This window comes from Harpia harpyja, chromosome 10 (assembly GCF_026419915.1).
Source record: "Harpia harpyja isolate bHarHar1 chromosome 10, bHarHar1 primary haplotype, whole genome shotgun sequence".
Classification (NCBI taxonomy): Eukaryota; Metazoa; Chordata; class Aves; order Accipitriformes; family Accipitridae; genus Harpia; species Harpia harpyja.
Genome location: NC_068949.1, coordinates 23,930,282 through 23,946,131, shown reverse-complemented (window position 1 = coordinate 23,946,131; position 15,850 = coordinate 23,930,282). Strand labels below are relative to the sequence as shown.

At 50.1% G+C, this 15,850-nt stretch overlaps 1 protein-coding gene across 1 annotated transcript; it reads right to left on the bottom strand.

Annotated features, from left to right (window-relative positions):
* Positions 1–1,642: 1,642 nt before the first annotated feature.
* On the bottom strand, positions 1,643–15,794 carry LOC128147484 (2-hydroxyacylsphingosine 1-beta-galactosyltransferase-like). The gene is made up of 6 exons (XM_052800094.1): positions 15,713–15,794; positions 8,083–8,927; positions 4,433–4,572; positions 4,185–4,261; positions 3,582–3,801; positions 1,643–2,619 (listed from the first exon to the last, which is right to left on the bottom strand). Exons 2-6 carry the CDS (start codon positions 8,923–8,925, stop codon positions 2,304–2,306), a joined length of 1,596 nt encoding a protein of 531 aa, XP_052656054.1. The 5' UTR covers positions 8,926–8,927; positions 15,713–15,794; the 3' UTR covers positions 1,643–2,303.
* Positions 15,795–15,850: the final 56 nt, after the last annotated feature.

Here is a 15,850-nt window from a genome sequence, read left to right as displayed (position 1 = left end):
GTTGGTGCTGGTACCCTCTCCTGCAGCTCCTCCGAGGCCAGAGGTGACTGCTGCGGGGCACAGCCAAACTGAAGCAGCCCTTCACCTCCCCTGTGTTTTGCCACACAGCTGGGCTGTGGGGGACAGAGACAAGCCACTCCATTGGAGCATCAGTTTGCAAACATGGTACATTTGTCATCTCGCTCTTTTTTCTTCTGTTTAAGGTCAAAGCAACCCAACGCTGTCACCAAGCCACAAGCTTCCCAACTCACTTGCTATATTCAGCTTAATCTAAATAGCCAAACTCTCACGTAGGCAGCAGTAACGATCTCCCTTTTCCACCCCAGAGATGACAAAGAACTGAGCAAAATGCCCCACCTCCACCCCCTTGTCCACACTCATCTGCTAGGATATGCCAACAAAGCCACCATAGTGCAACTGGCAGGCATGCTGCAAAACTTGTGGCAATATCTTTTTTTCCCCCCAAACCCCATCAACCTTTAAATTTCAACTCACAGGCAGAAAGGTGCCAGGTAGCCAGTGTTTCTACCACTTAACTACAATCCCTGTTTTTCCCCTACTACCTGTTAGCAGCTCACCTTGCTCTGATCTCTCCCCAACCCCCATTGGGGACAATTAGACTCCACATCCTCAGCTCAGGGGGCATGAAGCCACATAGGGCTGCTACAGAGCAAGACCGATGGGTTGCCATGCCCACCACTGACCATGGTCAGGCTTGGGCATCCCAGAAGGCAGCAGGAAACTCCAGGAAGAGCAGCTTCTGCCATGGGATAGTTACAGGTCCCAGCTTAGGTCTATGGGCTCTTCTCATCTGTCCTTGATGGCAAATGAGATTCTCATCCAAAGCCTTCTTCACCACAGCCCCTCTGCAAGCTGAGGGTTGGGGAGGGAAGGCAGCAGTGCCTGGCCTCAGAGGAGCCCAGCTAAACTGCTGTTTGCTAGGTTGTACATGGCAACACACCTTTCATCTGGAAAAAGAAACACATGCAATAGCAAGCAAGAGCAGAGCCTGGAAACACCAGTGAGGGCAGCAGTGGCAATAAGGTTACTCTCCAGCTTGTGCCAGTGCTGCAATGGCCCCAGCTGAGAGCATGGAGCACAGCCCTTGACCCTCAGCATGGGGCATTGCCAGTTGGACCATCAGCCAAAGCTGTGGGTGGGCTGTGCAATTGCACCAAAGTGTGGGTTTGCCTTAGAGCCCAGGGTGAGTAGAAACACATAGGTATTGCTCCATACCATGTCCCCAAGTGGGGCAACAGTATGCCTGTTCACATTGAAATGAGCAGGCAATTCTGTTTTCTTCAGGAAGAGCAGAGCTTGTTGCTTCCATAAACATGCTATATGGCCCATTGCCTATGTCCAGCTCTCCAAGCTACTGGCTGCTCTTCCTGTGGTCCTGGCACTTGCACCTGTTCCAAATTCTTTTCTCACAGGTTTGGAGACTCCATGGGCATGGGTGCATGTCACACGCTGGCAGAGGAGGGAAGGCACTGCCTGAAACCCTGTGGGAAGACCAAAAGGAATTGCTGATGGAGGTTTGTAGGGATCCAGAGGTAGGTGGAGACCATAGCAGCAGTAACGAGAAGGAAAAAGCACTTTAATCTTGCCTGAACAACATCCTGTTACAAGGATCACAGGTTCACATTAAACCAAGACTGGAGAACTGCCACACAGGAGAAAGAACGTAACTTTATTTTAAAAAATAATAATTTAGCTCAAACACAGACAGGATTGCAGAGGGTTGATCGAAGGAGGAAGAACAGTATTTACCCACAGAACTTAAACCAGACCAATTTCATTCTTTTGTAGATGATACTTTCAGTGCCCTTCCCTGTCCACAGCTCTACTTCAGGTCCTCACTTGTATGTAAAGGAATCCTGACTCCTGAGGTTCTTGGTAACAAGGCAGAAAAGAAACAGTCTCTGCCACACATGAAATGCTATTCCTACCTCCAGAGCCTCCACAGAAGATCCAAAAAGCCAGAAGAGCAACACCAGCATCTAAACCAACGTGCAATACAAAGGGAACAACTTGCAGTCCTCCCTGGAAGTCTACCTACCCATGCCCCATTCCCAGCGTCCTGGCCAAGTGCTTCCACCCACGCCTGAATCCGCGCCCCCGCCCACAGGTGCTGTACACAGAGGTGTGCACACAGGCCTTTGCAATACTCCTCCCTCCCCACTCTCTTGTCATCCAGACCTGCTGATCTTTCACCTCTCTCCGTGCCTGCGTGCCGTACATTTCTTGGCACAGCAGCAGTTTTTTTCACAGTGACGGGATGTGCCCTGGAACACGCTGAGCCACTACTGCAATTTCTTCTCTTCTGTGAAGTGGCCTTTCATGCATTTGCCGTTCTGATACACAGGGCTGGCCGCCTTCCTTCTGCACCACACCACAGACTTGTAGAGGATGAATCCAATACCGGCCAGACACAACAAGAGAAGAGCCAAAATGTCCAGGCAGAAGTACTCGTATAAGGAGAGGTCGTAGACAGCAGGGCGAAGATATGGTGCCCCATCATGACGAAGGATGTACTCGAGCCAATACACTGTCCTATTGAGAGCATGCATCGGTCTGTCCAGGTGCAGAGCCGAGATGATCTTGGCTGCTTTTCTGTAGCTGCAAGGGAAGAAGACAAGAAGTTATCCTTCTGACAGGAGCTTCACGGCTGAGAAGTTGTCTGAGGTGACCAGTGGTCCTTTCAAGTCCCAAATAATACCTTGAAAAAGTGGCAAATTTCTTCCATGATTCTCTTCATATATGCCTCTGAAAGCCACTCTGATGGCAATCGTTAGCCATGGCAGCATAAGCCAGAGAGTATCTTTGTGGTTTGTTAACAAGACTGGCAGTTCAGCTCCCAAGTACCTGCTCAGTGGGTTCGTGTGGATTGTTGCTTTCTGAGGGGAGTTTGCACCCAAAGACCTCACCCAGCATCAAGCAACAGTTGCACACTTGATAACTGGCCAAATCCTTCAAGGTACTGAGTTGCAACACCGTAACAACTTACACTGAGGTCAGTAGTTGAGAGCTCCTAACAGGTAACAACAACAACAAAATCAAGCCCTCAGACAGCATTTCAAACTCTAGCAGTTGCACATGCCCTGTTAGAAAGCGGGAGCCCTGTGTCACTGTGCTGCAGCAGATCTAGCAAAGGGCAGAGTATCTGGTTGTCAGAAGGAACAGTTGGAGCATTACCTGATGTCCACTCTCTGCGCTGTTTCTACAGAAAGCTGTTTGGACAAGACCAGGGAGATCCCAAAGTGAGGTTGCAATCTCATTTTCCCTGATGACAGGCTGGCATTAAAAGGAGAAGTTTGTGCCTCAGCATCTTGGAAAGCTTTCTAAGAAAATTACAGTCAGAGTCAAACAGGACTAGATCATGCTCTCTGACAGCAAATGCTGGAGTATCTCCTCCTGGACCTGATCTCAAGATTTGGAGGCACTAACATGTCTGGCTAGCTGCTTGCAACTCTGCTTGGTCCAGAAGCCACCACAGGTTGTGTAGGTGTCAACACAAAGACACACTGGTCCCTACATACAGTCTGCACCAAGGAAGAGCTCAATGCTTCTGGATGCCTCACCTGGGGTCAGAGGTAACTGTGACGACAGCTTGGTAAAGATCCTCTTCTTTCACTCTGCTCCAGTCCATGAGGATACCCATGCCCTTTGCCTGTACTCTGGTCATGATGTCAAACTGGTCCCCATAGAAAGGAAATCCCACCACTGGTACACCGTGATAAATTGCCTCAAATACACCGTTCATTCCGCAGTGGCTGACGAAGGCTTTCACATTGGGATGGCCTGCAGGCAAAGAAACGTCAGCAGGTCAGTGCCTTCCATGCTGAAACAGGGCTACCGCTGGCTTCTTCAACACACAGCATTGGTGTATGTTTAGGGAAAACCAAGCATGCTAAGCAGAGAGGATGTTACCCTTTGGGAACACACCTGGCTTTTGGCAGCCCAAAACTTGCTGAGTAGTGCCTGGAGGAGGAGGGAGATAGGGGCCAAGATGCAGCTTCAAGTAGGCGTTAGGTGAAGACCATGTTTTGTACAGATCAGACTCGCAACAAGCAACAGACTTAGACCCACACAGGTGCTGTTGTCCTTGTGTGCCTTTGCTGTGGTTTGGGCTAAACTCCAGGGATGTTGCTAGCGGCACACACACACACAGAGCCCAGCCTTACCTAGCAGGTCATTCTGGGGCAGCCACCCCATCATCAGTGTATTCTCACCCAGGTTTCTTGGCTTCTGCCCAAAGTATCTGTGGGAGGAGATAAAGGAGGGGGAAAAAAGGGAAAAGAAACACACAGAGAACAATTATAAATTCAATCAGATCAAGAAGTGGAAACAAATTCTGTGTTTTGAGATGAATCACCTCTCAATATTGATTTTCATCCAACTAGAATTAAAAGGAATCCCATTCCCTCCTCACCTCCACACCACCCTCTGTGGGAGGCGAGCAAACGCGCCAGCCATCTTCTCCACCAAATCGCTCGGAAGGGCTCGGATCCCAATGCCAAAGGAGACAACAACAACACCCGCATCTGCTGCTTCCACCCAGAGACGCAGACCCTGTGGGAAAAACACACACAGGTGCCTTGAAGTCTTGTGGGAGAAAAGCCCTTCCCACTGTTGCTTCTGCCAGTAGAAAGTTATCTATGAAGGATGATACCAAATCTACCTGGAGCACAAAGCTACGTGGTTTTCACCAGGCAACAAACTCTAAAACCACTGCGATTTCTGCACCCAGCCAGGCAGAAATTACTTGAGTACCTGCTGGGCTTGGGAGATTGCAGGGAGGTGTCCAAAACTTGCATTTCATAGCATTACCTCCTGCTTTGGAGGTAACACAATTGCTCTTTGGCAAGGAGGGCTCTGAAAACATAGGGCCCACATAGGAGCAGCCAGAGCAAGAAGGAAATTGGAGTAAAAAGAGGAAGACTGTCTTCCATCAGCACTAAGGCAGGAGGCCTGTCAGGGTCTCCAGCTGTAGGCTGATGCAACAGACAAAACATCAGGCAGGTAGGGCTGGGAACAACATCTCACTGGAAATTCCTCACTAACTCTCCAATGTCAAAGGCTCCTGGAGGTGGCAGAAGGTTTTGCCGTCTTGCCAGGACAGTTATACCCATCCTTGACAGCTACTTGCAGGTAGCAGATTTAGGTTTTGGTCACTAGGCAGAGAGGTAGCTACAGCTCCAGCAAAACCCACAGTTGTTTGTCCTTTGTTTAGAGGCTACCTGTAATGCTACATAAACAGGTGTGTGTCTAGAACAGAGTCCATACTTTTTTCAACTGGTGCCAGAAGGCTGCAGGGAGAAGAAATCAGCCACTACAGCTGCTGTGGAGCAAACACAGACTGTTCCCTTTTATGCCAGGCCGGGCTGAGCCTATTTCTCATTATGGATTCTGTCCTGCTTCAAGCTTCCCATATATCACAGTCAGGAGCATTTTAGGGAAGTTTCATAAAATCTGTCTTTGAATATGAATACTTCCTTGAAATAAACACCGTAGAAGAACATGAAGGGCAAAAAAAAAAGTTCTTCCTGTTATTAAAGGAGAAAAATAGGATGATTAATTCAGAACATCTTATTTATAGTAGTCTACAGGTTGGGGGATCATACTACAGAAGAGTTACAAAGCACATTTTACTGTTACTCTCTGGGGATATTTGTCCTTTGTTTTATGCTTCAGAGACTCAAACCTATCTTTGCAGAAATGCTTAAAAAAGCCCTAAAACAACCTGACAACCAAGAATCAAAAAGTTTTCAACTGAGGGATTTTGGTTTCTCCATTCTCTTGAGTTTCACATCCTTTGAGCAATACAACCACTAAAACTGTTAAAGAAGAGAAAGTGCTAGTTTTACTTTTCTAAATAAAAGTACAATGACTCATAAAACAGATGATTATGTTATCCATTATAATTGGGCCTTAACATTTGACTGTCAGAAACAGTACTAAAGTTGCTAGGGAAGCATGGTTGACAACCAAAAGTTCTCACCATTTCTCAAATACATATCTGTACTTCCTAATTAGAGGAACTCGCAATCACAGTGTCTCAAATACAAGGAAATAAACACCTTAATTGCATAACTCTGCTCCAGTTCAGATGGGAGATTCCTTAAGCTACAGCTAGACCTACAGAGGCCCTCTCTTCTGCTGGCATCCCATAACCTGGACACAGACATGCCTGCCTGCTAGCATGAAAGCCACCGCCTACTGCAGGGTTTCGGACTTATCTCCATCATTCTTCCCTTAGGCACCGTGGGATCTGTTCTGGAAGCTGTCAAGTACATGAGTAATGCCCTAGCAAACAACTCCCTTCTTTATAAGGCAGGCATGTATGTGGCCAGATCGGACCAAGCCAGTGTTTTGCAAGAGCTGTGAGGCAGCCACTCTCTGACACAGCTTTTGGAGCACCCTACATGCGTTGTGTTATCTGTATGTCATGCCACATGGGAAAGGGTGATGTGCAGCCATACGCATCTGGAGAACTTCTGTTCTAAAGCACCTGACCTCACTTTTTCCTTTTAAATGGAAAAAATTGGCACCCACAGTCTCTATTAAAGCTGCCATCAGAGATCTTGACAGGCCTCTAATCACTTGAAACTCAAATCTTATCTCTATTTCGGTCCCTTAGTCAGGACACCAGGACAACCTGACTGCCCGACTGTCATTATCCAGGTTTATTTCCCCCCAGTGTTTGTAAAAGTGGTAAGGCAATGGGAAGAATGGCAGACAGGTCCTGCTCTGTTCCAATATTGTCTTCAGTTGGAGGCTTTAAGAGCTTGTCACTCCAAATTTATTACTGGGGATAGTGAGGTACAGGCTAGAGAAAGCCTCCTGGATGCCTGGTGGGTTTTCCTTCAGGGCTGGACCATGAGAAAAAGGGGATGACATGCTTCAGTTTTGTACGCTTTGGGATTCCACACTGAATTTGATGACGGAATAAGCACAGCTCTCTCCTATGGGTTCTTAAGACTACAGGTTTGAGGGCAGAAACACCCTGCAAGAAATAGGATTAAGGAGGAAATTCTGGATTGACATAAATCAGTGATGAAGCAATGAAGACTGGTTGTTCTTCCCATTTCCACTTCAAGTATAGGAACAAAATACTTATGATCAAGTCCCAGGGGCAACACTACCAATTTAGGACTTCCACACACCATTTTACATGGACAATGAAGCCAAATCCCACTTCAGAGCGGACAACTTAATTCTACATCCTCCCTGCAACTCCACTGTCCTCAGTGTTCCCTGTCTCCCTGCTGCACCCAAGCACTAAAACACAGCTGCTTTCCAGACTCCTGGGGCTTCAGAGCTTTTACAACATTCTTCAAAAGAAGATTTGCACTGAATAACTCCTTAGGTTAATGTGCAGTCACAGCTGCCCAGCAAAGACCTGGGGGTGCTGGTTGACAGCCAGCTGAATATGAGCCAGCAGTGTGCCCAGGTGGCCAAGGCGGCCAACGGCATCCTGGCCTGTATCAGAAATAGCATGGCCAGCAGGAGCAGGGAGGTGATTGTTCCCCTGTATTCGGCACTGGTGAGGCTGCACCTCGAGTACTGTGTTCAGTTTTGGGCCCCTCACTACAGGAAAGACATTGAGTTGCTGGAACGTGTCCAGAGAAGGGCAACCAAGCTGGTGAGGGGCCTGGAGCATAAGTCTTATGAGGAGCGGCTGAGGGAGCTGGGGCTGTTTAGTCTAGAGAAGAGGAGGCTGAGGGGAGACCTTATCGCTCTCTACAACTACCTGAAGGGGGGTTGTAGTGAGGTGGGTGCTGGTCTCTTCTGTCAGGTGGCTGGAGATGATAGGACGAGAGGAAATGGCCTCAAGTTGCGGCAAGGGAGATTTAGGTTGGATATTAGGAAAAATTTCTTTACTAAGGGGGTTGTCAGACATTGGAATAGGCTGCCCAGGGAAGTGGTTGAGTCACCATCCCTGGAGGTATTCAAAAAGTGCATAGACAAGGTACTCCAGAACATGGTTTAGTGGGCATGGATGATGGTTGGACTCGATGATCTTGAAGGTCTTTTCCAACCTAAATGATTCTATGATTCTCAAAGCATTCCTGCACTTACCACTGGAAGGGGCTTTGCAGGCTCAGCGAGGATCCCCCCTGTGAAAATGACGTGGGGGAGCGTCGGACGGGGAAAGTCCAGCACCACATCATTACAGAGGAAAAAGAGACTAGTTCCATGGACAAGGTCCAACATGGATGTCTTGGGCTCCACCCTATGCTTCTCCATGAGACGTTCAAACTTGGGCAGGATGACCAGCTTTGTAGCCACGCGAGTGATCATGTAGACTAGGAGATTCCAAGTCCTACCAAAGAAGCCCATCCTGTCTGTCATCAGGGAGTTGAACTCAGGGACATAGGCAATGGGTGAAGTGGCACCAATCTCCGCTGGGAACCAGAAACCAGTGGAGATCACAGCATATTTGACATGGAGGATGTGGGCCAGGATAAAGCCGCACATCTCATTGGGGTCCACCAACAGCAGGTCAAAGTGCTCACACTGGAGTTTCTGCAGAAGGGTAGAGTTTCCCAGCACTAGGTCACAGTTTTCCAGGTACTTCTCCAAAAAGGAAAACATCTCCAGAGAGGTCATCTTCCCCTGGAAGACACGCTTTATCTTCTCCTGCACCCAGGCATCTGCACTCTCTGTGCTGAAGATACCCCAGTACCTCTGCACACGGTAGCCAGGCAGGTAGGTTTCCACATCCCGACCCTCATGAAGAAGTAGCACGGGGTCATGGCCCCGGTCAGTCAGTGCCTCTGCCACTCGCATAAAGACTCGCAAGTGGCTGTCAAAGACTATGGTGGGCATGATCAGCACCTTGGCACAGTGCATTGGCTCCGGAGTGAATGCAGCCACTAGGAAGAGAAGAGCAGCAGGGCATGGTAGCACCATCACCTTCATCACTGCAAGGAGAAAAACATGCCATTAATATAGTATTAAATGCTCTGTCGTGTACTTGGACAACTAACAACTGGGATTGTAGCTGCCAGCCAGAAGCTCATGAGCTGGGAGAGGAGAGCAGTCTGGAGTTCATCACTGGAGAAAAAAAAAAAACAACAAATCAACAAACGCCAAAACCCAATTTTTAAAAAGCCACAAAAGATTAAAAAAAAAACCACAAAAAAACCCGAAGTCAGATATCAGGGTGTATCAGGGGAGATTTCCAGAAATTCAAAACCTCTCCTCTGTAGTCCTAAGGCTCAAAAACTAGCGGACTGACTTGCAGAGAGTTAGAGAGGGAGAGCGGCTGGAGGAGCTCTGCTGGGCCTCAGCAGCAGCAGAGACACTTGCTGCTCAATCCCCAGTTACCGCTACAGAACAGGCACAGCTGGATTTCATTTCTATTTCTGCCCAGCCAGAATGGCTGGTTCCCCCTGAGCCCTTGATATCTGTGCAAGCTCGCTGGGAGGCCTGCAGGGCCCGGTGGAAATGCTGAGAGGCAAACTCCAGCTTTGGCCCTCGCAAGGCTGGCAAACCACCTTGCTCAGCACAGACAGGGTGGGAGTGAGCCCAGGTCACAGCAGGACCCTCCGAGAGGAACCGCAATCCCAGAGAGTGCAGCAGGGGTCTGGACAGAGAGCTGCTCCGCTACAGATCAGGTGTGGGATGATGGGGAGACTCAGGGGAAAGAGCTGGGAAGGGAAAGCAGGCGCCAGGATGCTGATGCACTGGAAGAAGGCAAACCCAGAAAGCAGCCCCACAGATAACGTGCAACACCCGTGGCACACTGATGCCCCTTAGTCACACTCCTACGACTATCATCCCATTCCCGGTTTGGTGAAACACCCAACATTTCTGTTGTGTAAGGGATGTTGCTACATCACTGGAAGCGAACGCGCCTCACCCACACCTTACATTATTTTAGGAGAAGAATTACACGATAATTATTTGGGAATAGTCAGAAGCAGAGCTGTGTCCTGAGGACCCAGTTCAGACATGCTAGGAAGGGGGGCGGGGGGAGAAGTTACGATAGGAACAATTATAAGTGGATTTTGGATGGCCCCACACACTAAGCCCCAGGAGGACTGCAGGGATGTGGTAGAGCAGAATTTGGTACAAGATTTTCTGCCAGCTTCTCCACTATTGCTTGATCATTAAGAGCCAGGAAAGAAAGTCCCAGATAAGATCCTGCTAAATACCATCTTCAGACTCCCCTCAGCAGCTGGATATCTGTGGCCAGAGATAGCCTGTGGGGGTGCAGACATGGGAGAGTAAAAGTGCCATACTCCCACCGCATTGCTCTCCTGTGCCATGTGGGGACAGGACATGAGAAAGAAACAGAGCAGTCAGTGGCTGAGACCAGTTGCTGTTTCACAGGCAACTCCTACTAGTGCTTGGACTCCCACCCTTCCCACCCAGGGCCAACCAGGTGGCTGTGCCTGCAGGAGTGATGAGAAACATGAGAAATGCTAGCAGATACCAAGGGGGTAGTTGGACCCACAGAGCATGAGCTCCAGGAGGATGGACGCAAAGGTGATGGGCTGGAGAGAAGAGAGCAGAAGCCCCGCGAGGAAAGTAAGGATCTGCCCAAAATCCTGCCTCCCTGCCAGCAGGAACAGGCTGGCCCATGCCAGCAGCGCTGGCTACCAGGGAGCCCACAAAGTTGGTCTAGTTCTCTGCTTACTTGAGAGGCCCAAAGGGGATTTATCCTGCTCAACACCAGAGAAGGTAAAGCATTTGGCTGCGACATTGCACAGCAGATCCAGAGCGCATGCAGCTTCCAGGGGAAAAAGGGAGGGATGGCAGCTCTGTACTGCTGGCCTTCTCCAGGACAGTGGGGAGCTCAGGACAGGCTCCATGACAGGAACAGGTGTAGGCTTGTCCTGGGGCACCTGGTAGGTCATACACACACATAAGTATGCTGAGAAGAGCAGAAGTGGTTTTATATGTGGGGCGGGGTGTTTTCTCATTGGGCAACAAGATGAAGAAACAGTGCAAGTTATTTAAAGAAAAAATTTGTCACCCATCTTCAGCAAGGAACATGTCCTGCCATGGACCTATGTGCCAGACATTTCTGAGACCCTCAGCTCTGCTGGGACCTGCTGTGGGCTACCAAAATCCAAATGACAAGTAAGCTGTCAATCTCAGCCCTCAGGCCAGGGGCACATACTGACACAGGACACCTGCAAATTGCTGTTGGCTGCTTCATCCCTTCCAACATCAGGAGTAATCCCTAAGGGAGCTGGCCCGGGAACCCCTTCTCCCTGGCCAGGCCACAAGGGAGGCTGTAAATCTTCCTAAGTGGTGAGAGGATGCCAGGCTGCAGGAAGGGACCTTTTTTCCTACCCCAGCTCAGTACCACCAGAGCTAATCTCTGCTCTGGCCATGCCCAGAGAGGTACCCTGGCCACAGCTCCAGCCCTAGATCTGCGCTGGATACATCAGGCAGGGTTCCAACCAGGCACATCGCTGCTTTTTAGTGCTCCTGGGATATAATCAAGGCATAACTATCAGCTCAAAGGGCAGTACTCTGCTCTCCATCCCTTGTTCAGCAACTGGTCACTGTTAGAATCTCAGGTTGATAGCAAAGGGGAAAGAAGACCCAGACCTTATGCGCACAAGGGCTAAATGGCCTAGATGAGGGAAGGCTCAAAATCTACCTGCTCGCTTCCTCGCTTTACATCTTACCAACAGTGAGCAACAAAGCTGCCCCATAGGCTTTGCAGCGGGATCCTCCAGCAAGGGCAGGTGCTGTGGCCAGCGCAGCACCATCCGCAGCATGGGGTGCTGGCTGCAGCCCAGCCCTCTGGCTATGGGAGTTCAGAATCCTGCACCCACTGTCAGGCTGCAGGCAGGTGGTCTTCAACAGAAACCTCCAAACCATTGGGCACAGGAACACGATTCTGCAGGGATGTGAATTCACAGCCTGCACCTTGGCAGAGGTGTGAAATCCGGGTAAATGACAGATCCCACACTAGATCTGAAAGGAGAGCAGATAGAACCACCTCCTCATTTGTGATCTGGAAGTCCTGGGCTAGGGGCTAAATCATAAATATTGCAAGAAATAACACTTCCACTGCAAGGAGAAGGCTTGTAAAGAGAGAATAGACCCTTCCCTGTTTTCATGACAAGCGCTCAGTAAAGCCACGCTGACTGGCTGATTTACACAAAGCAATCCCCTTAACACCACAGTTAACATTACAGCCAGAAGTCAGGGTTCAAGAAAACTATTAAAAAGGCCCATGCCACAGAGGCTTTAAGCTTCACTGCTGCAGTGGGCAGGGCAGGGCAGGCACCCGGGTAAGAGCCAGGACCAGAGCCTGCTGCAGGAGAGGTGGGCAGGGGGAAACCCTCTCATGGTTGCCACTGCGGGCAGCAGCATCCCCCCTGTCCTGCACGCCTGGCCACCCGCAGCTGCTGGGAGTTTGCTTTCAAAGCCACAGCAATGCACTGAAATTGAAATGGGAGGCAGCAGAAAGGGAATAGAGAGAAAACAGCCCTCTGAATCCCCCCTGAGAAATCTCTTAATGGGCTGAAATTTGCCCCTTGATTTTGCCCTATTTAACATGTTTCACAGGGTATGACTTTGATATTGATGGAAAATTACATCAGTTTAACTTAAGTGAAGTAACTGAACAGCTACAGCTTTAAAGATAAACATTTCTTTAATTCAGGTGCTTTTATTAGGTTGAAGTACTAAAACCTCTGACAGCAGTCTAGGCAGAGAAGCCCACGAAGAAAGGGCAGCGAACAGACGCCAGCGCAAGGACCCTGCCATTTACATCTCTCCCTCTCCTCCGGTATTTTGTATTACCTAGTTACTGCCTAGGACTTGGAAGCCCGTATCCATGGGGCTGAATTATTTCCCCTCCTGCATCCTAGTCTCTATCCAGCTCTTGGTCACAATAAGAAGAGCTGTTTTCACTGTAAACTTCTCGAGTTAACAAAGCAGCACAATTAATTTGAAGCCGAAAGGAAAAGGCATCTTCACTTGGATGCTCAAAACTCTTCCTGGAATAAGAGACCAAATTTTGCCTCACCTGTTGGGTATGATCCAGAAAAAACCAGGACCATCTGCTACCATCAGGTCGATGGCAGCCAACCCAGTTGTGGCTAATTTATGGAAGCCAAAACTCCATACAAGTAGGTGGGTATGCAGTTCTGAGACCAATTCTGCCACTGCAGGAAGATGTCACACTACAAGCAGGAGATGCCCAGGGGAATCTCTAGTAAAAACCTAGAAGATACAATGCTGTATAAAGTAAACTTAATAAAGCATATGTTGAAGCAGGGGAGTCTAACCTCAATCACATCCAACCCAGTGCTTGGTGGCCTTCTGTGCTCTGGTTTTGGATTGTCACAGACTCCTGCTTCACCAGAGTCACCTGGGTAAATAACACTAACCCTAAAATACTAACATTAGTATTACAGTATACTAATACTAGTATTAGTATTTTACTGCAGAAAACAATGAGCAAGAAAAAAAGACTCCACTTCAAATATAAGCCTCCCCAGGCAGCCCACAGCCCTGAGTTTCTAAAAATATTGTCGCACACAGAGTGAACAGTGCATAGATGGTCCGCTCAAAACAGCATACCTTTCTAGCATTTTTCTTTCGACATCTTCATGGTGGCCCACAAGAAACACAAAGAATGAAGAAAACTCAGATCCCCAGAAGACCAAAGGGAACAACCACAGCAGTGATCAGGTCAGCATCAGAATAACTCATACTTTACACCACACTCAGTGCTACTGCTTCCACACAACAGCATCAGAAGTGCTCTCTTTATCCTCATCCATTTTGGACAACAGTTGATGTAGTCCCCACTCAGTTCCAAGCTTTTGGGACCTTGGCCATCTTCAGCACCCTTCCTGGCTCATCAGAGTTTCATGGAGCAAGGTCTACAGGCAAGGTGGGAATCTGTGGGCCAGCGGGAGGCTGGCAGTCCATAGGTCACAGCCAGGGAACCATGGTACTAAAGAAAATACTGGTCTGTAACAACTGAGAAAATAAATAAAGATCTGTGTCTCAGCTATCAAGGTATTTGAAACTACACACACCTTCAAGAACTTGAGCTAGGGGATGGTGTCAAACACCGCAGATCTGCTTCCCCATTTGGCCTCGTCATACATTTAATCTGTCCAGGTGGTAAGCGAGCTTCCCCCTACTCCATGTCCACAGGCTTCCTGGTTGTCTTCTGAAAGGGACAGAGGTGATTTGTGACACGATGGTGCTCTGCAACAGCAAGTTGTTCCAGATAGCCTTTTCCCCTCACTTGCAGCACAGTTGCCAAGACAGAAGTGGCTGATGTGAGGCCGTGCTCCTTGTGAGCGGTCTCAGGTCTGCAGTGTGGAAGTACTTAAGAACATTATTTGTAATCCCTGGATGCAAGAGACAGAAAGGCTTGGGGCCATTTCCAAATATTCATGTGAGCCATAGATCTTGAAGTGAGAGCACGCAACAGTTCAGTGCACATTTTGGTCTTAAGAAGGGGTTATGTCTGCATGACAACCAAGTTGAACAAGTTCTTGAGACTGCAGAGAAAAACTGGAGAGATACAAGTGACCAAACTTTAGAGAAGCGGTCAAGAGGGGTGGAGAGGAAAAGAGTTTTCCATTTACTGCCCTGTCATTTCAGCTTCTTTCTGCAGAGAAGCATCACATTAAAAGAAAAGTCATTAAACATCCCAGAAGGTTGTGAAACCTTGTGTAGGAAGCACTGGGGATTGATAAAGTCCTGACAGACAAGTCTGATCACATTTGACAGAATTACAGAAGTGGCGAAGCTAGAGATGAGTCTTATCTTCAATAAAGCAATTGACACCCTCGCGTAAAAAAAAAAAACCCAAACCAAAACCAACCCAACACCCCCCCACCCCCAAAACCCAAACCAAACAGCTCCTTGGCTCTGAGCACACCGGAGGAATGAGACCTGGCTGAGCGGCCATAAACAAAGGTTGAGGAGGGATGATGCATAGGAAGAGGAGGCAGAACAAGAGAGGGAAGACACTCCTGAGATCTAATCTCCTAGAGGAAGATGAAGCAAGTCACACGAAAGCGCTTTGAACATTTGTTCAGGTGCCAAGGCTCTGATCCTGCACAGTTAAGCAGATGCTTAACTCGCGCCCTTCAGTAGCCCTGTTGAAGTCACACAGGCTCTTCACATGCATCCCGGCAGAGTCAGGGCCAAGCTGACAGCTGGGAACTCAAACCGTTGCCCTCCCTCCCTCCCTCCCTCCCAGCAGCAGAGGAGCGTTCAGGCGCCTCTGCCATTAGCTCAGAAAGTTCGATCCAGCCCTTCAGCGTTCTGCCGGGGCGCCACCGGCGGCCGTGCAGCACCCGCGGGCGCTCCCACCGCCTGTGCCCGCAGCTCACACCGGGCCAACCCGTCCGCGCAGCCCACCGACCCCGCTGCCGCCGCGAGCGCCCGGGGGCAGAAGGACCCTCCTGCTCGCACGGCAGCCGGGCGGGACGGCCGGCGGCGGGGCGGACGCCGCATCCCTGGGCCGCGCTCGCACCGGCGGCGGCGGGGCGCTCCCCAGGGCTCGCCGCGGGCGCCCCGACAGGGAGGCGGCGCCGCACCTGCGGGGCCGAGAGCCGCCCCGGCGGGACGGGACGGGAAGGGAAGGATAGGGCGGCGGGGGCGAGGAGCACCGGCCGCAGCTGCTCCCGCGCCGGCTACCTCTCGGACCGCCCGTCCCGGACCCCTCCGCCGCGCCCGCCCCGCCGGCAGCCGTGCCGGCACCCACCTGCAGCGAGTCCCGCTGGGAGCGCGGCCCGAGTCGCGGCGGTGAGAAGGGAGCAGCCGCCGCCCGCCCGCCTTCCCCTTTCAGGCCGGCCGGCGGCGGGCGCGGGCGGGGCCGGGCGGCGCAGCCCCGGCCCACGGG

Coding starts and splice junctions, on each gene's coding strand:
- LOC128147484 (XM_052800094.1), bottom strand. CDS start 8,925: ATGAAGGTGATGGTGCTACCATGCCCTGCTGCTCTTCTCTTCCTAGTG. Junction 3,802..4,184: donor GCCCCAGAATGACCTGCTAG/GTAAGGCTGGGC, acceptor CTTTGCCTGCAG/GCCATCCCAATGTGAAAGCC. Junction 2,620..3,581: donor ACAGTTACCTCTGACCCCAG/GTGAGGCATCCA, acceptor CTTCCCTTGCAG/CTACAGAAAAGCAGCCAAGA.